The sequence below is a fragment of the Sycon ciliatum genome, chromosome 2 (assembly GCF_964019385.1).
Source record: "Sycon ciliatum chromosome 2, ocSycCili1.1, whole genome shotgun sequence".
Taxonomy (NCBI): Eukaryota; Metazoa; Porifera; class Calcarea; order Leucosolenida; family Sycettidae; genus Sycon; species Sycon ciliatum.
This window is the reverse complement of record NC_088644.1, coordinates 35,150,609-35,176,321: the sequence shown is the minus strand read 5'-3', so window position 1 is coordinate 35,176,321 and position 25,713 is coordinate 35,150,609. Positions and strand designations below refer to the sequence as shown.

At 46.2% G+C, this 25,713-nt stretch overlaps 1 protein-coding gene across 1 annotated transcript in view; it reads left to right on the top strand.

Moving 5' to 3' along the window:
* The first annotated feature begins 1,125 nt into the window (after window positions 1-1,125).
* LOC135809815 (integrin alpha-5-like) overlaps window positions 1,126-25,713 on the top strand; it is a 28,451-nt gene continuing 3,863 nt past the window's right edge. The window contains exons 1-26 of the mRNA XM_065323244.1: window positions 1,126-1,684; window positions 5,145-5,284; window positions 6,853-6,971; window positions 7,360-7,534; window positions 8,097-8,170; window positions 8,828-8,885; window positions 9,505-9,660; window positions 10,098-10,141; window positions 11,364-11,483; window positions 12,211-12,263; window positions 12,601-12,712; window positions 13,374-13,533; window positions 13,900-14,085; window positions 14,482-14,527; window positions 14,923-15,048; window positions 15,469-15,527; window positions 16,005-16,144; window positions 19,870-20,001; window positions 20,490-20,560; window positions 20,920-21,070; window positions 22,098-22,187; window positions 22,506-22,585; window positions 23,227-23,316; window positions 23,684-23,882; window positions 24,138-24,197; window positions 25,186-25,254. Of these exons, the coding sequence (XP_065179316.1) occupies window positions 1,500-1,684; window positions 5,145-5,284; window positions 6,853-6,971; window positions 7,360-7,534; window positions 8,097-8,170; window positions 8,828-8,885; window positions 9,505-9,660; window positions 10,098-10,141; window positions 11,364-11,483; window positions 12,211-12,263; window positions 12,601-12,712; window positions 13,374-13,533; window positions 13,900-14,085; window positions 14,482-14,527; window positions 14,923-15,048; window positions 15,469-15,527; window positions 16,005-16,144; window positions 19,870-20,001; window positions 20,490-20,560; window positions 20,920-21,070; window positions 22,098-22,187; window positions 22,506-22,585; window positions 23,227-23,316; window positions 23,684-23,882; window positions 24,138-24,197; window positions 25,186-25,254 (2,895 nt within the window). The 5' untranslated portion in view covers window positions 1,126-1,499. The remainder of the gene's footprint in view (window positions 1,685-5,144; window positions 5,285-6,852; window positions 6,972-7,359; window positions 7,535-8,096; window positions 8,171-8,827; window positions 8,886-9,504; window positions 9,661-10,097; window positions 10,142-11,363; window positions 11,484-12,210; window positions 12,264-12,600; window positions 12,713-13,373; window positions 13,534-13,899; window positions 14,086-14,481; window positions 14,528-14,922; window positions 15,049-15,468; window positions 15,528-16,004; window positions 16,145-19,869; window positions 20,002-20,489; window positions 20,561-20,919; window positions 21,071-22,097; window positions 22,188-22,505; window positions 22,586-23,226; window positions 23,317-23,683; window positions 23,883-24,137; window positions 24,198-25,185; window positions 25,255-25,713) is intronic.

Genomic DNA, 25,713 nt, shown 5'->3' with positions numbered 1-25,713 from the left:
GTTTCGAAGAGTTTGGAATAGCTACATGTACGTCAAGATGGTCGATGTGATCGGACGACACGTCATTATCGCCATGACAATTCCACTGAAAAACTCTAAAATGGTAGAAACCGTTCTATTCAGAATCTATTGGGACACTTCAACTAATCTCTAAAAATAATTATTGTGCAAACAGTTGATGAAGACAATTCGAACGCGCCCTAAGGTACTTGCGAGCAGTGGAGATCTTTTTCGCAGGATATACATGTAATTCTTATTATTGCTCGTATCCGCGTATGCTTGTCTTGCCAGACTGGCCAACCCATAATGTTATTTTTAATTTTGTACATGTTTGTATGGGTCTGGCTCAACGGTCGCTGCCCCAGCTGTTGTGAAATGGAATATGAAGCAGGAGCGTAGACTACTGACGCGTAGTACTAGATCTACTGTGTTGGCCAGCCTAGCCGGGGTCGTGAGGCCCTGGCCCCTGGGGCTTTCACGACTGCCTAGTTTGCGGGCAGTTTCAGGCGTGTTTTGGCATACGGATATGACAGAAGAGCAAAATCCACGGAAATGCCCGCCATGAGCTTGGTATACTTCTCCCTAAATTTCAATTCTTTTTAGTAGGGTCTGCTTTGCCGACCCTGGCTTGAAGTACATACAAGTTGTCAAGTATGCTCAACGTGCCCGTATCCAGATATCCGTCCCCTTCCCGTATTGACCATACGCCTAGTAGATTTACCAGTAATGTTATGGTCTGTACAGAGGAGAGGGAATCGGCATTGCCGAAAAGCTCCACTCTGTGTCACACACCATTATAATTATTTTTTGTCAGACTATCATGCATGTGACCGCACAGACAGGATACAGTCATCATGGTCATGTAGATCACGCAGAGCGTATCAGAACGATCAGGGCGAGTGAGGGCTTGGTCGGCCACAGTACCCAGTCTAACCCAGCGCCACCATGCTCCACACCCATCGCCCAAGCCACTCGACCCAGTACAGCAGCAAGTGAGATATGCAGCGCGCGAGCCGGGAAGACTGCTGCGCGGCTAATTCTGCGAAGACACAGCGACAATGCCCTGTATTCACTGCATACACGCCAACACAGCTACAGCGCTTGGTTACAATACAAGTGCCACAACAAGAGCGTATACACCAGCCAGTGGAAAGTCTATCACCAACTTCCCGCTAGAATGACGCGGAAAACAACGGGGTGCTGTTGTAAGCTCCGACGCTTTTTCACCAGTCGTTGACTAACTTGTTACGGTAATGCTGCACACGCAGGGTTGGCATTGTTCTATGGCGAACTATGTAGCCGAGTCATTGTGAAGTTTTCTGCAGTTTTTTTACCGTTGACTTGAACTTGTGCAGAAAGACCTGTTTCTTTGCCTTCAGCCGTTCAGGTCGCATTACCTTTTTGTTGTCTTGAGCAGCACAAGTCAGTTGCGTCTTGCTGCTCTATGCTACATCTCCCCGAAGCTGAAAGGACAACAAGCTAAGCGTATTTCCACAGGTATGCAGTGGCCGGCTACGCCCGCACCACGGCCACGATGGACAGTGGTCGTAGTGCTTCTATGCCAGTTGGCCGCCTCGGCAAGTGCTTACAACCTTGACCTCTTGAACCCTATCGTGGTCGGAGATGGTCGCAGGGGCATGTTCGGCTACTCCGTGTCGTTCCACTCCACGACCAAGGGCAATCGGTGAGAGTTGTTCGTTTGAGTAACATGATGACTTGTCTGCCTGTGACTCTGTGCACCATGGTCACGATAAATAACTTAGTCTTGAGAACTCAGCTGAGTGTGTTGGTGAAGAATATGTGAGTTGCTTGCGCGTGGGCAGAGAACTATAAAACATGGTCAGCAAAACAAAACCAAAAACCAAAAAAAACTTCTCCTCCTCGTATGTTTCGTACTCGATTTCCGGCGTCAGTTCGCCCTAGCGTGAAAAGTATTCAAATTGACACCAATGTTTGATTATTACCTTTGCCGGCATGCAACGCCATCCGAGAGGGAAACGCCTTCGAGTTGTGTTTTATAGCTCAGTGGTCAGAGCATCGTTGGCCTCAAGCGAAGGTCCCTAGTTCGATTCCTGGTGGTGACAGTCGATTTTTTTCTTCCGACTTTCCCCTTTTCCATTCCCTCAACTTATGAATAGTGGCGTTTTAGACAAAAAATTAATGCCAAACATTCAAAACTCAGCAACGTTACCGGAATGTGCATTCCGCTATGGCAGTTTTGGCTCAAGGTGTAACTGTGGTGACTTGCGTACATGCGTTTTCGAAATGCAGTTTCTCGTCGGCCCCAACTTCGTTGCGGCCTGTTTGGCCATTGTAGCCGGCGTGGTTGACGTAAAGCACCATAACTTAGCCGAGAGTCTGTTATGATTTGCCCTCAGCGTGATTTGCAAGCAGAGGAAGAAGGCGTATTAGGTAGTCCATGGTTCTGACGTAACGCAGTCTTTCATTATTTGCCCTAAGCTTTGCATTTTTAAACATATTATTGAAATGCTGCCACTAGCTGAGGTTTCTCCTTGCGTATGCGGTAACTATAGCCCTTTGCCGCTCAGCTAGGCATGGCAGTCGTCTTCTGCCACAGTTGTTTGTCTAGTCTGTGTCTCTACAAGCGCATGGATGTGCTTTTGCACGTGTTTATGAGAGAGAGAGAGAGAGAGAGAGAGAGAGAGAGGGAGAGAGAGAGGGAGAGAGAGAGAGAGAGTGTGTGTGTGTGTGTGTGTGTGTGTGTGTGTGTGTGTGTGTGTGTGTGTGTGTGTGTGTGTGTGTGTGTGTGTGTGTGTGTGTGTACCCCGCTAGAGGTACAGAATGGCCTGCGCCAGGGCATCTCCATGATACCGGTCCTTTTCAACCTGTACATGGCTGCTGTCTTTCAAACCTGGAAGCAGCGGATGGAAGGCGTCTTTGGCTTCAGTGTCGATATCCGCTTCAAAATCAATGGTCGGCTAATGCAGAAGCCCCGTCGCACAGCAGTGTCCAGACACCAGAACTGAACGCCAGTTTGCGGATGACTCCATACTGTTTGCGACATCTCGATCTGGGCTCGAGCGAGCTGCAGTGACATTCGATGAAGTCGCTTCCGAGTTTGGACTGACAGTTAGTCTCGCCAAGACCAAGTTCATGATGATCGGCAGCAACATTTCTGATTCATACCTTGTTCCTGTTTGTGTTGGTTCGAACCAGACCGAGTGCATACCGGATTTCTCTACCTTCAATACGTGCGTTGTTACCATCCTGTTGTACAGAGCTGAGTGCTGGGTACCCCTCCAAGCCGACATCCGGAGGCTCTCCACGTTCTACATGCAGTGTTTGCGTACTGTTCTTGGCATAACAAGATTAGATGCCTGGCAAGAGCTGATCTGCAATGATCAGCTGCTGAAAATGTGGGACGACAAGCGCCCACTCGCTGTCCGGATTCGCAAACGACGACTGGAGTGACTGGGTCATGTTGCTCGCATGCTATCGGAGCACATCCCGAAGATTCCGCTGTTCGGTCTGCTCCCATCCCGCCAGCCGCCTGGTGGTCCACACAAACGCTGGAAAGACTGTGTTAATGCAGACCTGAAGGCCCTGAATGCTGTGGAGGGATGGGGCACTCTGGCAGATTCTCGCCCCGACTGGCGCAGCATGTATCGTTGTTCCGAGCCCGAGCCGCCCACTCCCAATGTCCATTGCCAAATACGTAATCGGTACTTCTCTCGCCAATCAGATGAGAATCGTCACAAATGCTTGGCGGAACGGCAGAGACCAGTGTGTAAACAGGCTGGCGCTTGCCAGTGTTGTCTCTGGCGACGTTGGTTCCGCAGTCCCGGTGGATTGGCTACCCATCGGTGCAATCACGGACCTGCTCCCAACACCGAGAACCTCGGCAGCCCAGTAACTCCGCATTGCAGTACCTGTCACCGCAGTTTCAAGTCCAGCCGTGGCTTGGCCAGACACAAGTGCAACTGCACGAAACGCAGGACAGTGTCTGAAAGGGCCGACTTCCCATTCGAGTGCCTATGCCACAGGAAGTTCCGACTACATCACCATCTAGTGCGCCATCAGAAGTGCTGCTCCTCAGCCTCTTCCACCCCTCTCCCCTGACGGGGACCGTGTAACCTATCAAAGCAACGTGTGAGTCAAGGTCAAGGTCAAGAGTCCAGAGTGTGCGTGTACGCATGCATATGATTGTGGTCATTGCCATACTTTTCATGTGATCGTTAGCATGTACGTAAGTATGTGCAAGATCCGGCATATATGGAACCTAAACACCTTGTTGTGGAATTGCGTGACTGTACTTCCTCTTGTGGCTTTTCTCCCTTATTGCTTCAAGTATTAGCACTGTGCTCTGTACTAATAGGAACGTGCAGTACCTGCAGGTCACATGCCATCAGTGCTAGTCTTATTGTATTCCGTGGTGTGGATGATTACAAGTTGCTTCTGTAGTACATATTGCATAATCATAATAGTGAGGTGATAATCCTAGCCTACAGTGCCTGCCAGCTGTGTTTGACTCAGCAGCAATGTACTCTGCGTATATGTGCCTGTTAGAAGCTGTGTTTACACGTTATGACGAGATGCGTTGGTTCTTTCTAGAAGGTCTCTCCGAAACCTTTTGTCAGTGGTTGCCAATACATTAGATGCTGTAGCTGCCGCTAGTCGCTGACTCATTGTTCTCATTTGCATGTATGACTGCCCACATAGTTTAGAGGTGCCTTTCTTCCTCCGGCGTAGAAACTGTTCGAGGAACTACCATACATTAGATGGCACACCTTTGTGAGCCGGTTACGCGGAATGCTCTGATAGGTCACTGCTTCCATGGCTTACGACTATATCCTCTTCCTTGTTATCTAAGTTAGTTGCGTTTAGACCGCGGTGAGATGTTTGGCCGGTCATGAACTCTTTTCTCTCTCGTCTTCGTGCATTGTCTACTTTTCGAGCGTATACTGCTTTCCCATTTCAGACTCATTTTACCCTCAGACCTGTGGTTGCTTTGGGCAGTGTGTGCTGACAGTGCGGTGCAGGAAAGGGGGGAAATCAGTCAACAACCTAAAGGTCACCTGGTTTGAACGACCGCTTTTGCTCGCACCTTCGCTTGTTTGCCTAAACCCGGTTCACTGTAACGTGACTATAACCTCTGCCTTTGCCGTTCTGTTCTCATGTCGTAGACCTGTGGCCATTGTGGGAGCACCACGTGACACCCAGATCAACAGTGCTGCGAACGGACACAGGGAGACTGGGGCGGTGTACCGGTGCTCACTCCGCTATGACGATATGTCTTGCAGTCAGCTGGAGATTGATACAGCAGGTAATTGTTAGTGGTACTTGGACCCATTTGGAAAATGAACATCCTGTCACTTGTGAGACGGTTGGGAGTCATATACTGTAGATAATGTTGAATACTTGTTACGACTTCCTTAATAGCCGCAGCCGCACTTGAACGTACCCAGCTTTGGCCAGGTTGCTAGAGTTGTACCAGGTACACGTGTATCCGGTTGGTTTGAAATCCTGGAGCGAACACTGCAACAATGATATTTTGGGGCAGTGATGTTCAATATTATCTTGTCCGCGGTAGCTAGTGGACCACATTCGTCACAATTGGTAGCTGTAAGTCTTGTCGCAGTTCAGAAAAAATTTGATTGTGGACTTGGCTATCATTTCAGTGCATTGCTTCAACTGCTCACAATACAACTAAAAAGAAGAGGGACGAACCAGAAGCTGGAGAGCTGTGTGTGTTGTCTGCTCTGCTCCCTTCCTGTCTGCAACTGCCCCTCTTTTTGAACGCCTCAGCATTCAACCCCTGCAATCAATGTATTGCTGCAAACTCCTCCTGCTAACCTTTCGTGTAATTCATAATAACTGTAGTGTGCTTCTTCATGACCTCGTTACACCTCTGTCACACACCCGCCGAACGAGGAGCACAGATGTTCCCCTGCTTCTTTTCCCGAGGATCTTATCTGCCGCTGCCACACACAGCCCTTCATATCAATGTCCCGCTCTCTGGAATAAATTGCCTGCATCTATACGATCACTGAAGAAACCAGGTCAATTCCGGACCGCTCTCTTACCCCACCTGAAAAATTCACTGACTTACATAGCTCACTGATCAAATAATTATGCAATCTTTCCTCTGCTGTCTTAAATCCTACTCTATTTTCCTTTTAGGTAAACAGTTTCCTCTGAGACAAAAATGCGATAATACTCATAAAAAGGACACACTTCAGGCTCATTACAAACATCTTGAAAGTTTTTGTCTTCACAAGTATACTTTCAAGCCTTCTCGTCAGGTGAAATACAGGCAAGGGAAAAGGAACAGGAACAGTGGATTAAATACAGTAAGAAGGTGGTAAAACAGCGCAAAAAAATAAAGAAGATAGCTAAAGTAAACAGCGAAAATTGCAATAATGACACAAAGGTGCAAATGCGAGAACTCAATACGCGTGACATGTAGTGCGACAACAAGAGACAACCACTGGACATACATGTAACTAACGTTCCTGTTCCTTTTCCCTTGCCTGTATTTCACCTGACGAGAAGGCTTGAAAGTATACTTGTGAAGACAAAAACTTTCAAGATGTTTGTAATGAGCCTGAAGTGTGTCCTTTTATGAGTATTATTTTCCTTTTATTTTTATTTTTTTAATCTTTTCCTTACATTTGTGTGCCTGTAACTTTAGTCGAGCTCATGTAATAAGGCAACACTGCCTGTTTGTTATTCGACGTTAAATAAACCAATCCAAAAAAACAGAAGGAAAAAGTGAAATGCAAAATGAAATAAAAGAGGTGGAAGGAATACTGCCCCTCTGACCATTGCGAGATAGTTAATTAACATTTCCTGAGCTTCTCCATGCTGTTCTTCTTGTTTTTTTTGGTGTAGCCAACGAGGTAACCGAGTTCCGGTCGCCCGATAACAGGGTAGCTTCCTACTCTGAAGCTAAGTCCTATATGAGACTCGGTGCAACTGTCCTCAGCTCGGGACCAGGAAAGCCAGTGTGGGTGAGTGAGGGCAGTGTTCTTGTTGTATGGGCATTCTAGTTTCCTGCACAAACAGGCTCGGCTGGCTTTTTGCTGAGTGTTTCGGTCCGTGGCGCTCACAACCCAATGAGCACTGCATCGCATTGGGCAATATATTATCACCACTGATTCAAACATTTTTCACACTATATCATTGCGAAGTCGGGGAAAACTTTGTGAGCGCACTACTGTCATGAATGTGACAGCAAAGTGGGGTCCATGCCCGGTGCAAAGTGTTTGGTGTGTAATAGATTGATTTATGGTGCTATCTGGAGTTTTTAGTCTAGGTGGCACTGACAACATTACATTTGGCAGTGCAGTAGCTATGGTAACGACTCACCCAGGATGCATATTGTCTTCTAAATTCCAGGCATGCGCCCCGCATTATCACGACGTATTTGATCTGCCACCCAAAGAGCGGCGCGGAGCACAGAAAAGATGGGATCCTGTCGGCAGGTGCTACTCGCTTCCGGGAGACTTGGATGCTAGCAAATTTCCACTTGCAGAGGATGCCATTGTGCAACCATGTGAATCTCAAGCCAGATGTAAGTCATTTTATCTGGAGATTGTATGCGTAGATATGTACTTCTGAAAGTTAATCTTGTTTCAATCGCATCCACATTCACATAATCTGCTTTTTAGTTTAGTTCTCATGTTCAAAATGTCACGGTCACACAAGCAGTGCTAGGAAGGTTTTCTATGTCAGGTAATGAATGCGCTCTGGAATAAACAGTACCGCTCAGTGAAATCCAATTGAGTTTCCGGTACGCCATGCCGGGCGTTGCGCAGCCCTAGACCCGCGAACACTGGGCTGCGAAAAGGTGCACGGCGCCAACTTGACTCTCGCGACTGGATTTCATTGAGCAGCATTGTATTTTTGTAGCAGCAACTGTGAACTGTTCAGAAGAGCGCTAATGGAGAGCCTGCTTCTGGGCATTTTTTGTGGGATTTGCCAATTCTTGAATTCTCAGTGCACGAGGAGTACATCAAATTGAGTGAAGGGAGATCCAGGGCGATCAGTGGCACGTTCTCTTCTGGTTTGGTAGGACCCCTAGTTGTCACCTGCTAGTACTCAGCATATCTTGTTTCTTTGCTCTGCATGTGCAGTTCAGACACAGCAATACGGCAAGTTTGCCCAGCTCTACACATGTACCACGGGCATTTCCCTGGACTTTGTCAACGTAAGCACCTGCTGCATAGAACTCAACGATCTGGCAGTCGTGCTGACCTGTCTCAGTATGAACTAAGATGTTGCGATGAGGGTTGAATTCACCGAAACACTGCGTATTGAGCAGGGAATGGTGCTGCCTTACAGGTTTGCCAAGTGGAGGGTTCGACTGGCTTCTCGTCTGCTCCAGACGCAGTCGTGAGTCAGTCAAGTGCCAAGTCTTCGGCAGGAAGCGCGAGCTCCGACGTTCAGAGCAGACACGGTCTTCCCTGTTTGAATATGTCGCTCAAAATGCAGACAGCAATGCTGCTGGTCGGGCGCCGAAGACAGAACAGGCTAGGATTCACCAAGCACACAGCATACCAATATATACGCGGTGACTCGATTGAGCTTAGACAATAGGCTTTGTGCATGACAAAACTTCAGGTAGTAACAGTATCGACTGACGTTATGAGGATTCGCAGGACTATGGCTGTGCAACGCCCGGCGTATACTTGAGTGGCACGACCGGATTTCATTGAGTAGTGCTGTGCATATTATCATGAACTAGACATGTCGGCCAAAAGATCTGCTGAAATTGTGCTGAAGGAAATGGATGAGATTGTAATAACCTATAGCCTCGCCATTCTGACAACGGTGACACATGGCTGATCCGTGTTTTTTTTTGCAGAGATCATCTAATACGCATGACGCGTTGATCGGTGGACCAGATTCTCGCTATATCCAAGGTGAGAGCGACTGATATACATTCAAAACTCGAGCAGAACTGCAGACATTTTTTGAATTAGCAATCAAGAGAACGAATTCTGCCGTTATCGCGTCATTGCTACTATAGAATTGTTGTCCCCATGTCGACTATTGTATTTTCCAGGCTTTTTTGTGAAAATATCTGGTTAACTAGCAACTCCTCCCCTCCCCCCCCCCCTCCACCAGGTGACCAGTTTCTGGCAGTGAAAAATCCAACTGCCGTAAGATAATTTGAAAGCATCTACAGTTGTGCAGACATAGCAAAGCGAAATTTCCTCACTTCGCAGAGGCCTGCTTATGTATCCGGAACAGAATTGTGTCGGCCACTACCTATAATAGTCTGAGTTGTTCTGTGGTGTGCTAAATGGATGGAGTACAAAGACCGGTGTCGTGTGTGTTTGCGTGCGTGTTGGTATGTGTATGTACGTGCGTGGTGGATGTGATTGTATTTGTGTGTGTGTTCTTATGTGTACGCATGTGCGTGGTGGAAGTGCGTGTGGTTGTGCATGCGCTTCTAAATACATGCATGTGACTGTGTGTGTCTCTGTGTATGTGTGGATATGTGCTTGCATGTGCGCGCATGCATTTCCATGTTTCTAGGTCGAGTATATACCACCGGTGCAGGCCCAGTTGCAAAGACTTCTCGTACATACCGTGCAAGTCCCATCGACCCCGGATTGGTGACGAAAGTCAAGACGCCGTTCATTCGTGCTGGATTTGCTGTAACAAACGGACATTACAGTAGAGGCAGACAAGGTAGGAAGGACGAAGCTAGGTTTCTCCTATCTCGGAATGACTTGGATGCATAATCACCCTCACTCATACATGCCCTCCCATCACACACAAGCACACACGTGTACCCTCCCCACACGTACACACACACACACACACACACACACACACACACACACACACACACACACACACACACACACACACACACATGTACACACATATGCACGCACACATGCGCACACACGTAACTGTGTACTACAACATGCATGTATGTCCGCTAGTCGCCTGCTTTAATCAATTCTTTTGCATTGATATGCATTGCATTTTGGTAAATTAATAATGTGGCTTCGAGTTTGACTATAGAAGTTCCAGGATGAAATAGAACTATGTAAATTAAACTTGATTGCAAAAGAATAGACCTTAGTTCAAGAGACTAGTTTGTGTTTCCTGCCTTGCAGATGTGGCATTCTCAGCTCCACTCTATGACCGTTACTATGGAGCGGTAAGTGATGATTCCTTGACAGTTCTGTGCTGTGCCTGTTCCCTTACTGTGAAGACCTAGTAACGCAAACAACATGCTCGCGTTGCCAAAGACTTAACTGCTCACTTTAGAAACGCATGACCTTGGTTGGTACTCTGGTGGGCTCAGCCAGTTTTTTTCTTTCCTAGCTTGTACATGTATGCACGTGCCAGTGCGGCTATTACGACAGTCGTCACCCAAACAATCCGGCCAATGCTATGCTAGCTGTATGGTGCATGGGCTGCATGCACTACCACTACAGATACTGGCACTATATGTAGTGCACTGCACATGCAATGACTATGTGTCCCTGCATATACTCAGTGCAGTGATGGTACAGACAGTATATGTATGCATGCTACAATAGCACCATGAAGCACTGCGCCGTGAAATTCAGAATGCGTACAACACCACCGAATCCATGGAAATGCCATTGGCCAGAATGTTTGGCAATGACTACTTCCCAGGCATGCTCTTCTTCTTGCAGTGACCATGGCATAGTTTAGTTCCATAATCGCACATTTCTTACCCGGCATCCGACTGTCTTTCTCGTCAGCACAGCTTATCAGTGGCCGGAACTTTGAAAATAGTTGTCAAGTCATGTAGCACCTTGGCACTTCTTTCCCCCCCCCCTTCTTTCACAATTACTGTTTTAGACTGGCGATTTAATAAAGGCCGTATTAATTCATGAATTATACAATGTACACCTAACTCAGCGTCTTACCAAGCACTGAAGATGGCACTTAATTACCGGGACATCAAGCGCCCACGTGGCCAATCCCATCTCGGATGGATTGACAATATTAAAAATGAAATAAAGCACGCCAATATTGATATTGAACTATTATAGATTTTTGTTTCAGTGTCCTTTAGTACAACGACGATTCCTGATGAGTGTTGTACGAAAACTTGTTTGAATCCATATTTTTTCCCTACACCATTTCTTCATCTTTTCATCGTTTTATTGCACATCGTCTCCACCGTTTTTTAATATTGATATTTCTGACTGTTTTGAACTGGCTGAAGACAAGAAAAATGGCTGATGCTTGTGGAAAAATGTGCTGCGCTTGCGTAGTTGTTCTTACTGTGATACGTTCTAACAATATTGAGATGCCTTTTGCTTGCTCCTCTGCCTGGGTTTCATTGACAGATGCGTTAAGTAGAATTTATCATTGCATGTTCGTTCTACTCGTGTGTATTGTAGGTGTTTGTGAGCCCGCTTGATGGAGCCAGGTCTCTTCTGGGTCTGTACGATCTCAACTTTGCCCTGAAATGGCAAGACAGGCTCCCCGACGCTGACGTCACCTTGCTACATGGTCAACAGGTAAGGAACTGAAGCTGGACTATTGTAGCTACATAAAACTGATATCATAAACAGGAAGTAGAATTTGGTGGACACGCTTTTTTTTGAGCCATTGTGAACCTTCCTATCAATGCTGAATTGTTTAGGTAGGTAACGTTCACACGTTCGCGTTATAACCAGCTATACAATTGCGTTGAAGAACACAACCAGCTTTAGTTTTGCTTGCTTGTGTAAGGCCACCACCATGCCTGGTATACCGCGCCAAGGTGGCAGATGCAGCGCCTAGCGGGGAGGGTGATGATGCGCATGTCCGATGTGCAACAACTTGTATGATACAGTAAAATCTGTCATGGCGCCCACTCGCATAAGGCACCCACCTGTCCAAGACGACCACTGCAACCGGGACCAAGGGATACTATTCCTAGTCCCTGGATAAGGAGACCAAATGTCAGCAGATTCCACATTTTGAAGGTCCCTTGACTCGAGTGGTCGTCTTGGACAGGTTTCTCTGCATATATTGTGTGCAGTATGTTTGCCGTCAGACACCTGTGAAAGTGGCCAATGTTGGAAGAGGTGTTGATAAATTGGAGAGACACATTTTTTGAACCTAAGGAATACCTATCTCCATCCCCTACTCTAACAATAGTAGCCGAGTCTCAAGGGCACGTTTTGCCGGATGTATTTTGATAACGACAAGTCTCCGTGTGTTCTTGTTGTCGTCTTTTTCTCTTGTCGTTTGAATGCATAGCATGGAGAATTCTTTGGCTTCGCACTTGCCTCTGCTGATGTAAATGGTGATGGGTAAGTAGCTTGTGATGAATGAGTTCCACTACTTCCAATTGTAGAGGTGGCTGATGGGATGACGGCTACACCGTACCTCAGTGGCTAGGGCATTGCTAGCCTAGAGTGAAGGTCCCTAGTTCAAGTATTTGTGGTGACAGTCAATTTGTCTTGAGACGTTTCTTTTCCAGCTCCCTCACCAGATGAATAAAGAGGTGATCCTTCATAATGTAACATGCGCTTCTCAGATTGTCCAGCTGCACTTTGTCTTTGTATTTTGAACACTAATTGAAAGGTTTGTACAGAATTTTAGTTACACGCACACAGCAAGCACACATTTTTTGCCTGTTGTTTGCAGAGTTCATGAGCTACTGGTCGGGGCTCCGATGTACAGTGATGGACTCGTTGGCTCAGTGGACGGGGAGGTGGTCAGTGGGCGCGTGTATGTCTATGGAGAATCCCTGAGCAATGTTAGTTCAAGACTCTAATGCAGTCATTCATGACACACCTATCAAGCTGCCTCAGGGGCATTTGCTTGAAAAAGCATGAAAATAAGAATAAAAAAGACCAAGTGTAATCAGTTGGGGCAAGTACTTTAGTGCCCAGACATCTAGCTTCATTGAGCTAGTAAATTTGTGGAATGTATCTCTCCTCTATCCCCTCCTACTCAGCCATAGTCAAAAGACCCCCATATCTAATAGGAATTACTAGTGGCAGTAATGTCTTCATAACAAGTGGAAATCATGTCTGTGACTGCCTGCTTACTAGGCCAATTCTTGAGCGATTGTGACAAGCATGCACCGGATTCTTCAGTGCAGTAACATGACTAATGCATGTTCCAAGTATCTGTTGCAAGTGGGTGTCATACTGATTCAACACGGTGCGGAGAGTATTCACTAGTGAGCAACTTGTTCTTTACCACTTTCTCGCAGAGCTGAAAAGATGAACAGTGATTGGAGGTGATAACCAACCTCACTGTATCTAGCTCATCGACAGCAGAGCATCTCCAGTTCCTCCCATCCCTACCTACTATGGCGTGCCTTTGCCATTATGTGAACATACAATCATTACACCGTGCTAACTCTGTGCAGCTGTATTGTTTTTATTCTATATCTCCAATTATACTTGCAGGCAATTAGTGGTTCTACTGCTGGGGTGTCCGGTCCAGATTTTGGCTCAGCGTCCAGTGCCACTGAGGTTCCGCCCAATCTGAAGATAACGGGAAAGATTGGAGCACAGTTTGGCAGAGCAATTGCGGCCTTGGGCGATCTGGATCAGGATGGCTACGAGGGTAAGGAAATGACACCTGAAGAAGCGTTAAGTCCTGAAGTAGTTCTGGTTCTGTTTTTACCGCGCTGTGATCTGACAAGGACATTATAAAATTCTATTATCTGATCAATCCTGCGTCTGTTCACTGACTAGCGGAAGCACCCATTGCCCAAGACATTCATTGTGCCGTGTCACTCTAAAATAATTATGGTGTGTTCAGTAACACATCTCCTCTTGCTTTCACTACTGCACTCTACAGCAGCCGGAATTTCACTATCCAGGAATACTTCCCTTAATGTGATGCATTCATTCTCTAAAATGCATACCAAAAGGCAGCCAGACCGGCCTCAGCATTTCTCTTCTGTTTTTCTTTTCATGTACTGGTCAGATGTTGCCATAGGAGCACCATATGAGGACGGCACGGGTGCTGTGCACATCCACTACGGCTCCAGAGATGGACTGCTACCCACCAGCGCACAGGTTATCACCCCTAGTGACCTAGGCCTGCCTGGTCTGTCCACCTTTGGACTGGCCATTGGCAAAGGATTCGACATGGACGGAAACAATTACAATGGTACGTACTACCTACTACCTGAACTGGCAGCTGCATACTTTGGAAAATGCTATGTGTTGTGGAGTGGTCCTAACGCAATACAAGTTTGTATGGCAGTGGAGATATCATTGACAAATGTATTCCGTATCCATTGTTTGTCCACATTCACATTGCACTGACTTGGTCTTTCTGCAGTCCCAAAATCCAGCCACATGGATCTACTGGAGTGTAAAGAGTAGGCCCGGGGAAAAGATCATTTTCTTGTGCCAGCATAGCCTGCGAGGGAGGTATCAACTTAGTACTTGTAGATGATTTCCCGCATAGCCACATCTCTGGATGCCATAAAGTCCTTGTCAGTAGCCATTTTGTGTGAGATTCAATTGACAGTGAAATGCACGCGATCTGCTTTTATCGTAGATGTGATAATTGGAGCACCTGAGTCCAATCGCGTCATAGCCCTAAGGTGAGCCTTACCTATGGAAATTTAACAATTTATCAATGGCAAGAAAATGACAAAGTCAAAGCTCTATATGAAAAGTATTTAGACATAGGATGTGACATACCAGTTTTTTTTCATCTACTTGAAATCCCACGCCCGTGCTGAAGAGCTCAAAGTTCATCGTTAGTCTTGCTGTAATAAGCCTGATGTTTGTGCTGTGCTCTTTTACAATAAATTACGGTCGATGAATATGGATGTGTACATTTTTGTACATTTCTGCCATGCTTTTGGATATAATTATCTTCAGTGCTTTGGTGGGAAATTGGCTGTGAAAATATTTGTTTTGTACCTCTCTCAAAATGGCAGTGAATTTGAATAAAAACTCTTCAGTGTATCTCTGGCCAAACTGTTTCCTTCAGGTCGAGGCCAGTTGTTGATGTCAAGGTCTTCTTCAGTTCTGATGCGAGCGGCCGAGAGACATCTGATTATGTTGCCGACATTGCTAACTCTGACTGCGCCTTCAACTCGGTTGCGAATTTGCCATGGTGAGTACGATAGCCTGGATGATGTGTGTGATGTTTGGGCATCGGTATGCATTGTGTAGTGAAACCATCGTAGCATGGTGGATACAGACTTTTATTCTCAAATATCTTCTATAATGTTGCTGTTGTGGGACATTTGAAATAGATCCTCGACAGGATTTCTCATATTTTGTGCAGATTTCCCATCCATATCTGTGATGGGTCTCTACTAATGGATCATCTGGATTCAGAATACATAATCTGGATTCAGAATGCATCAGCTGAATCATCTGAATACATAGTGTAGATCTTCCGAATAGTATTTTATTCACATATGTCATAATTTATGGATCATCCAGATGTAGAATTCGTGCTGTGTTCTAATCTCTCCAGACCGATAAAGGATATCTGAATGGGGTACTTTGTTTCCACTGTGCTATGCAGCTTTCAGGTTCATGTGTGCGCAACGAATACTAGCGAGCTTCCTCGTGAAAGTTCTTTGGGTAAGTAAACCTCAAGCCAGGATACGGACGGTGATAAAGCAGAAGATAAGCAGAAGATATACAGGTGTAAATGGGCATGAGTGAGAGTAGCGACATCACACTGCTGTTGTATAGTTAACGGTTCCATGGAGGATGTGAGGAATCGGGTCTTACGTGAAAAACACACTGATGCTCCTAAATTGTATTGTATTTTGTATTGTATTTATTTAAAAGGATTCTCCAAAAGCAAATGGATGCTTATCACGGAAGTCTCCCACATAAATATCGCAAGAAAAATGGGGAAATGGGGGAGAGGAGAGTGGAAGATGAAGCATGGGAAGAAGGGAAACAAGTACCTACATGTCGAGGTATAAAAGCTATATCTTTGCTATCTGCCTGGCATGTTCTTCTAAACACTAGTATTGACGACTTTCCAGCCTGTGTGTTCTTCCGAGCCCGATATTGCTGTTCTGTACTTATGCTGTGTGCTGCCAACAGAAGTGGCATTTGACATTGTGATGGACAACAATCTTCTAGGACATCCTGACGCAAGCGTCCGGCACCTTCGCTTCAATGGCTCCTTCAGCCTGGAGAACTCCCGAGGGCCAAAGTGTGAGCCGCGCACCATTTACCTTCGAGTAAGATTCCAGCACTACATACATATCTCTGTCATTCGAAAAGCAGTACTCTTGCATTTGCTGTGCTCAATATCCTTGTTCGGGGGAATCCCGGAATTCCAACCGACTTTCAGACCAAGCAATATGGGGTCTGATTTCCGGAAGTGTGAGGATTTGTGAAAAGGAATAGTCGGTATTCGTGCTTGTGGAGAAAATTCTAAACCCGGAGGTCTTCAAGTGGTCTTGTTTGGTGAAGTGGTCGCTTTAGTGAGGTGGTCGGAAATTGAGGTTCCACTGTACATGTACATGCACTTCCAAATTCACTCCCCACTGACCATGCAACGTGAGGCAGTTCAGCGTTTGAGCAACGTATGTTAACAAGTCATGGTATGAAAGCAAGCAGCATTATGCAACATTCACAGTACCCATCCTATGGGGTTGACCCGGTGTGATGTGTAAAATGAAAAACCAATCTTGCATCTCTTTACTAGCAAAATCTCACTGAAGAGTGGAATGCGAAAATTGAAACTCGCGACTTTGGAATACGTTTTGCACATTTTGCATCAAGAAAACATAGAGTGCTACTGCTCACTGAAATGCAATTACGTAAGTCGAGTTTGCACCCTGCAACAGTTCGTTCACGCTAACTTCGACCGTAGTCCTGTACCGGTTGGTTTTGTGTGTCCTGTAACGGGTTTCAAAACATGTTTAGTATTACGGTTTCTGATATGTTCTCATGCTAAACAGAGGTTTCTATCGTCGAAACGATACCAAACCAATGGTATTTTGAGTGTTGGGTACGAGTACCGTTGGATTTAGCATGAAGGGTAAAATGCTAACCATCTCTAGTATGTACACAAAGCAGGGGGGGGGGGGTTGGAAGGGGGTTTCAAAGCATATCCAGTGGGAACATGTTCAGTGCCATCGTGTCAGCCAAACCTTCACTGTCACTGTCCCAGTTTCGCCCTTCTCTCTCTTCTGACTTTACCCGCGTAAGTAGACCGTTGATCAAGCAATCAGCCTTCTCCGAGTCCAGCTGAGCCGTCAGCAGCATCCAGAACGTGCGTAAGTGGCTGGTTTTGGGTCCCAGTGACTCAATCAGGCGAACAACATGTGGCAATGTTGTTGTCTTGTGTACAGCAACATAGCGAGCAGCCAGAGACTCTTGTAATGTCAGATGACTGAACATCCATAACCGGTCCTTATCCCTGCTGCTGTTGTCGGCAAGTACAAGAAGGCCCAGTGACTTTGCTTCCCTGGCAATCGAACGTGCCTCCACGTCGGCATCAGAGAATATCAGCTGCTGCTTCCTCAGCATACTGAAGGAGAACTTTCCGGGATCCAGGATGAGGGACCGCACCCGAGCGGGGATCGCATTCCAATTCTTGTACGACTCACCGGTGTGACGCTCTGCTACTTGGATGGTCATCATCTCAAAGATATCTGAGAGACAACGGGGCAGTGTGCGCTTACGACAGTGGAAGATCTTGCACGTCTGCATGGCCAGGAATGGTGTAGCCATCATACTAGCAAGGTTCTGGTCACGCCGTACTGCCGTTACCAGTGCTGATGCCTCTTCCGCTGATCTCAGCACCTTTCCGATGTACTCCTCTACTCCTGCCGGAAACCAACAAGTTCCACACGCTGATCAAACTGCTTTTGATCACACAGGCTCAGTAGCTCAACGCAGGGCCGTGACGTTACTACCAGACGAAGCCCCTTCACTTTAGACCCGTTGATGATGCCACGAACAAAGCCACTACACTCACTAAGGCAGATCTCATCAAGACCATCTAATATTAAGCACAGTCGCTGTGCTTGCTGGCGTACAAAGCCATCGATGCTCTTGCGCTCGTAAACTCTCCCTGCTCTTCCACACCAAGCAGAGAGCATATATTCGTTGCTTTTCTCACCTCCTCGTGTCGCAGCTTTCGCGCTACCACCAGGTCAAGCGACGTCCACATTTCATTCCGTACACATTTCAATGGAGCCACTTTCGTCAAGGCGAATGTTTTGCCGCAGCCAGCACAGGCAACAACCAAGATGCGATAGGTTCGACCACCGCTAGAGAACTCCAGCATCTGTTCTTTATCAAGATCGAAGAGACTTTCCAGTGAGATATTCTCCAAGCTACTGGCCGCCTGTGTGAAAACATGTTCCACATGCCACATGTCGCCAATCAAATCAAAACTCGCCTCGCTGAACTGATCTCGGAGCTCGGGTCTCGACAAAATGACCAGTCTCACTTGCACGTCTGAAACGCTGGGTTCGTTGAGCCCTTCCTCAACCATGCCTTCTCCCATATCTACCGTAGCGCTTACATACTCGTGAACTAGCAAATCTCTCAACCGGCACACTGCCTCGGGTACGTTTCTTACCTGATCTGCTTGACCAGTGGCGAGACTTGCTTGTGTGCTGGCAGACTCGGTCGCTATACATTCACCGCTATTCTGACTTGATCGCTTCGCTACATAGTCCTTTCGACTAGTGTTCTCTTTGCTCGCCATGACGACGCTGAACAGTTCGCACACCAAGACCAGTGACATACTAGTGCAATCATAATCTACATGTAAAAATATTCCTCCTTTCCAGTTCCGGTCACTTAAAAGCGAAAAGTGCAGTCACAGCTCGCCTGTACACAGTCAATGGGCGCCTCGTGACTGCAGTTCCAGATGCAGTTCGAGGCCCGAGTCGCGAGTATCTTCTCCCGCGGCCTTTTCGGCCTTGTCGATGCTATTTTTAGGTAGCTGAGGTCATTACCTTTCCAATGGTGCCACACATGCCTTGCTTCCAACAATAATGCCTCCGCGCTTGGCGCGGATGCACTTCGAAGTACTAATTTCGACCAGATCCGTACTCTGCCCCGCGAGGAACACCCAATTTTCGTGTTCAGCGGCCTCGAATTAGCCTAAACCAATAGGATTTTAGAACATTGAGGCTCGCGCTTTATCGCGGTAGAAGGAAGATGATCACAGAAACCAGCCCACGGCGATTTCCTGGTGGTAGACGAAAAAAATCGAGGGAACTGCGCACACACTGTAGAAGCAGTGACGGTGAAAACGTGTGACTTGTGCAAGTAGGTGGGCACGGCATGCATGCACACATCCTGTGTCGCCATATGTATGCACCAGATAGTGCAGTGCTGGACGGAAACCACACGGCTCACATACATACTTGCATTTACTCAATTGTTAGATTGACAGCATGAAACAAGGTGGAGGACACTGTGTTCGGAAACAGTGACCTTACTACAACCTTCCGCGGTTGGCAGAGCCCCGGTCCCTGCGGACCATTTGAACCATATGGGTATCGCACCCGGTTCTGACCCTCATTATGCTAGGGGGTTAGGAGACTACTCCTGATGTCGTCTTGTTTTCTTCGCTCTTTTCTTTAACTTGTATAAAGACTTCTTTTTCTTTTTCCTTTTCTTCCAACTTCTGCCCATGGCGTCCTTCTCTCAGCTTGTCAACTGTCAACAGTTTTTTTGTCATCAATTTTAGCGGATAAAATGTTTGGCGCTTTCTGAATGTGGACCGATTCATGATAAAATATATTAGAGCGTTCAGAGTTTCAGACTATAAAAAGAAGGATGACTCGTACTAATGTACATGCAAATTTTCAATTGCTGCAGCAAAACTTTGGCAAAAACACTCCTTTCGCTAAAGTCGCTAAAATATCACCATCGCTAAAATTAGCCGTTTTACAGTATTTTGAGTCCAGCTGCTGTTCCTCCTCTCTTCCTGCAGAATGACATCCGGTTTCCATGCCGACCCGCCACACTGAAAGTTGATTGGAAGCTCATTGAACTAGACAGCACGGAGGCACGGCTGTCTCCCATTGTTCGAGCAACAAATGTGCAAAATCCGGTGATTGCAAAGGTACGGTGATTGCATAGTGTGAAACCACTGCATCGTTGCATTCTAAGTTGGCCGGATGTTTTCAATTTCACTTTGAACTATGGTTAATGGTGCAGAACGTGTGTGTTATGCCCTACTTGGTTGCATTTCCTGCCATGTTTGACACCAGACCGACTTCCAGCTCCACTTCGTAGGGTTATGGCATGTAGCTTTCTTGACAAAATGCAATCAGACCAAAAAAAACAGAAAATTTAAATAACTTCATTGCTATTTGTCCACACATCTATGCTGGAGAATCCATCCTCTATATGTTATGTGTTTATTCTCGATATTGCTCTTACTGCTGCTTCTACCACTGTTACATTGTATTGAAGGCGACAAAAGTAGTAGCAGTAGGAACCTGAAGGCAGTTCTTGTCTGTAGTTTTAAATGGTAAAAATAATGTTGAACTGAGGGTGGAATTGATTTACCCAATGGCTTTTCTACGGCTTTTTGGTAACTTGTTTCAGATTGACATGACCGGGCCTTGCTCAAACTGTTTACCTGACATGAGTGTTCTGCCGGCGACCTTCTTTACTAGGTAAGTGCTGCTGAGGTGGCAGTGATTCACTCAATAACAAGCCATGCCGAGAAGCTCATTAAATCTATTCCATCAGTTTCTGAAGCACTATTGACCCATCAGTACATTGGACACTACTGAGTTGCCTATCAGTACATTGGACGCTAGTGATCCATCAGTTCAGTGGACACTAGTGACACATTTGCACTTTGGAGATTAGGGAGCATCCAACTTTGCTTTTCTCGATGATTTTTAATCCAAATCCAAAAGCGTGACTACTTCAGTGCTCCTGTGCATCCCGTTTGATTTCAGCTTGACGCCATTGTGAATAAAGTGTCTATTGTGTGTGATTGTCTACTCGATAAATACTGTGCCTCCAGTGACAATAGCCGCGACACGGTTATCGCTGGTCAGACTGAGACAGCACAGCTGTCCTTTACCGTACACAACATAGGAACAATGATCGGCTGCCGCTCAGAAGCCTTTGTGACCTTGCCTTCGGGTGTGAGATTCATTGGAGACATCGTACCAGTAAGTCTATGTGCGGTAGACCTGCAAAACAGAGTACCAAGAGACCACCTGTCTTGTGGGAGGACCTGCCTCCAGACACCATGTGTCTTGAGAGAGGACCTGTCTTGAGAGAGAGGACCTGTCTTGAGAGAGAGAGGACCTGTCTTGAGAGAGAGAGGACCTGTCTTGAGAGAGAGGACCTGTCTTGAGAGAGATGACCTGTCTTGAGACCCCTTATCTTCTGACCACACTTTTCTGGAACCTGTCTTGGTGGAAGGCCATGTCAGACTCCTACTTTTCCGTAATATACATTCTGAGCAAATTAGCAAGACCACCTGTCAATACGGACATGTTTACTTTCCACAGTGGAAAAGGCATTAAGCACAGCTTTGATTTGGAAAGTCAATTCTCGTGCGACAATAAAGTAACTCCTCGTGAAGTGTGCTGCCGTAAACACTGATTGGACCTGAGTAGTGGTAATCCTTACACAAGGAACTTCACTCATTGGCCATGCTTTGAACCTTGGTCCAATTTTTTGGAAATGCTCTGATTTCTGCAGGTCATTCTAACAAACTAAAAACCAAACAAGATTCTCACACAAGTGGCCTAATCTATTGTTTTGGTCCTTTGAAATCCTAAACAATCTTTTGTGTCTGCTGGGCGCTGTAATTCAAATTTATGACCTGGAGGACATTTATTTCAGGCTCAGTATCTATAAATATTACATGAATGTTAAGTACAATAATGCATGTTCGAATATATTTCGTCTTTCATGGGTTGAACTCGGATGGCGAGCCAATATAGTTATGATGAAGAAAGGAAAAGGGACAAAATGTGACGAGTTATGACAAACTGTCCACCAACGTAACCAGATCTCGCTGACTGGATAAGATCTGGTTACGTTGGTGGACAGTTTGTCATAACTCGTAACATTTTTGTCCCTTTTCCTTTCTTTCATGGGTATACATTACAACTATGGTGGCTAATTTCATTTTATATGATGCTATTGGGGCTTTCTCTGCGCTCTCCTTGTGTATATTCTGATCAGGGAAACCAGTCGTGTCTGCTCGATGAAGGCCATGAGGTGCCCAACACTGTTCGCTGTGTGCTACCACCTGCAATGATACCATATGAGCAGGTGAGTTCTGGTGATGCTATTTCACGTCAGCGTCGCCAGCTTTGCCGCGGCATGCTCTGGTGCAAACCTTGCCAGACTCGCCGGTTGTTTTCAATCTTGGGTGACACATGTGAGTTTTGTGTATTGTATAATTATATTGCTGAGTTTGAGGATTGAGTTGCAAGCAAGATGCTACGTGAATGTACATGTATGGCTGAGTTGGAAGGATCCACTGCAAAGTATTGACTATGCTGTATGCTGTATGCTGTATGCTGTGTGCTGTGTGCTGTGTGCTGTGTTTGGGATTGCGATGTTGCGTATCCTGCTCACTGTCATCAGGAGCAGATCGTCATGGAGTTGAACATGAAGCAGATATCGGAGCTCCCCAGGATGGCGACAATCACGATTTCAGTCAAAAGGTATCAACGGCACGGGGTTCTTTGATGCCAACAGGGGCGTCGGAACCGGTGCAGCAGGTGTGGCCAAAGTCGCACCAATAATTTCATCTTGATTTTCGCAGCAATGAAATGTGGGCTACTTGGGTCCAATTTCCTTATCTGCGATACTACCCCGGTCACTCCGACCATCCATGGCCGCACCAATGGCGAATGCCTTCCGACGCCCCTGGTAGAGAATGAATTTCTGTACCTATTTGATTTGATTTCTGTTCAGTTATTGTTTTCACTAATACTCTTCCTTCACTATATCCAAATTAGTAATACAGTTAAACTCCCCAGATCCGGACACCCCGAATCCGGGCAGTTCATTGTAGAGGGCACCTTTCTCGCCCATCTACATGTATAGTCACAAAATGGCTTTGTAACAAAAAACGGCCCCAAAAAAATTATTGATTGTCATGGAAAGGTTTACTGGCATACAGTAAGTATGTATGTTTTGAGTTACGGGCAATTCCGAATTGCGACCAGTGCACGGTCCCAGCCTGCCCGGATTAAGGAGTGTTTTACAGCAGTTCTCCATTACCGGCAGTGCGTCCGTGTGCGGCATTGCATCATGGGAATTACCGCATTGCACCTCTTCCATGTGTACCTCCCGTGTGCAGTAACAACACCGAGGATCCGTCGACATTGGAAAACAACCAGTACACAGTGCCGCTGACAATCTTCACCAAGGCACGCATGACTGTTGTGGCGTAAGTTCCGCGCGCGTTTGCTGTCTCCATACGTTTACTCAATCTACGTGCATACCGTGGTCATGAACTAAGCTTTGCTCTGATATTATTTCAATGGAGCATGGTAAAGGCTGCCGAGAGACCGATGAAAAGACAAGAGCCAAAGATGAAACTTTGTAATGACAAGGTCACCACTTTTAAAATACAATGTTTTTCTAACTCCTCTCCTTGCCACTTCATAGGATCACCACTGATGAGCTTAAAAGTTGATGATCGTAAAATTCCTTAACCAGGGTGTAGTGACATCTACAGGCAAATTTCATCATTTTGAAATTCAAACTCTTCATATTTCCATGTACTGTGTGGTTCTACTGTTTTTGGTATTTAGCAAGTCCCAGCACCGGTCAGTTGAAGTTCCCAACGGTGTTGCACAGCCCAGCACGCTGGAGGAGGTCGGCCCAGAGATGACGCACTTGTTCCAAGCGTTGAACCTGGGACCGAGCAGCACGCCGCCAGCACAGCTAGCTATCTCATGGCCTGTGAAAACACCAGCCGATACGGAACTTCTCTACCTGACAAAGGTCGAGGTGAGGAAGATCTACCTACAACTTGTGCTATTAGTGCAGGCACTCCAAAGGCGTGTCATGGATATGGTGCGTTAGTCTTGAACAGAACTTCCTAGCATGCAAACACGGGTGATGTCCACCTCAGATAGGCCACCCACGCTAGTGTAACCGCTTTCATCCACTTGCATTTATACCATCCAACCCAAAGTGTACCAGTAACTGATAACTGTTGGTAACGTTCATCTGTCTTGCACTATCGTTTATCTTCTCGTGCAGTCTCCGCGTCGACAGATCCGCTGTAATCACTCTAGCCTGCTGGATCCCGAGCAGCTGCGGGTAAGACTGACTTTCACCTGTGCAGAAGTGCTGCACAACCTTCTCATGTCCAACACTAGAACCACTGAGTCTCAGAGTGGCGTTCTGTCCCATTGTGGGTGATCTGCTATCATAGCAGCACACAATGGTCGGTGTGTGCAGTGCCTCTGGTACTGCAGTGCCAGCCGTTATATCGATAGCAATGGTAGTGCGCAGTAAACGTACCCAGACATAATTATAGCACCCGCGCACGCCTGCACGCACACACAAAGGCACACATGGAAACCCGCATACATGCCCACACAAACAAACAAACACACACACACACACACACACACGCACACATTTTACTTGAGTCACCTGTCCCAATCTCACCAAGCGTATTCAGCATGTCTACTGCACTATTCATGAGCCTATTCGTCGTGCATGAACCTGTCCTTTGCTTAGTACATGCACTGGTGTACACATTAGAGAATTAAAATTGACCTCCAGTTTGGAGACCTATTTATTCTGAAGTGCATGCTGTAAAAACTTTTGAAATATAAGTGGTATACGATTGTAGTGTCTTCCCTAGTACCCGAGGTCAGCCAGATTCATCTGTACCTGGGGGAACAAGCCGGGCTATCCACGCATATTGGGATTACTTGTAAGAGCATTGCTCACCTCATGCGAAGGTCCCTGGTTCTAATCCTGGTGGTGACAGAAAAAATGAAATCTCCAGACTTTATCCCATTTCCATTCCCTAAACTACTGGATATTGGATTCTTTGTAGTTAGGAAATAGATGCACAGATGTGCACATATCAAAGGGACCCGGTCTTGGCCAGGTGAGTTGTGCTTGGCTGATTTCTTTTGACCAGTAGGTCCACACGCCCTCTCAACCGGGTTACTGGCCCTGCTGTGCTGGTTCCGCAGCAGATGTTTGTATTCCCGAACTTACCTTGCCAGAGTGCTCAAACTGACAAGTGCCTAACTCATTGTATGTACTTTCATCACTGTATGATGTGCAGAGTAAAGACGCCATCAATGGCACGTACAGCGTAATGCCGAATGTGGATTCTGCTTCAAGCAGTGTACAGGTACGTATTAACTCCTCATTTCTATTCCTACCTAGTACTGCGAAACAGCTTCAATGCAAACACGACCAGCTTGTAAACAAGAGCAACTTCACACCAAGCACAAACAAGTTTACCTTTCACACTAGCAACGCCGTCATAAGATTATGTAGATGCAAAATGTGATGAGACTTATCAATTTTACCACTTGTCGGATTATGACCAACAAAGGAATCATTTCATATACTGTCTATATCCTAATTCAAATCTTCTTACTAGTTTTGTAGTGGTTCTAGCCTGATTTAGTATGTCAACGTTTCCTTGACGGTACCAGTAGTGACCTTAAATCTCGATTTCTTAAATTTGGCGCTTCTCGGGTTTTATATCTGAACTCTTCACTTCAACCTATACACGACTGAGCCCACAAAGAATTTGGTTTGTCGTTAAACCATTCTGAAAAGTTCTGGGTAGAGTTTGAGCATG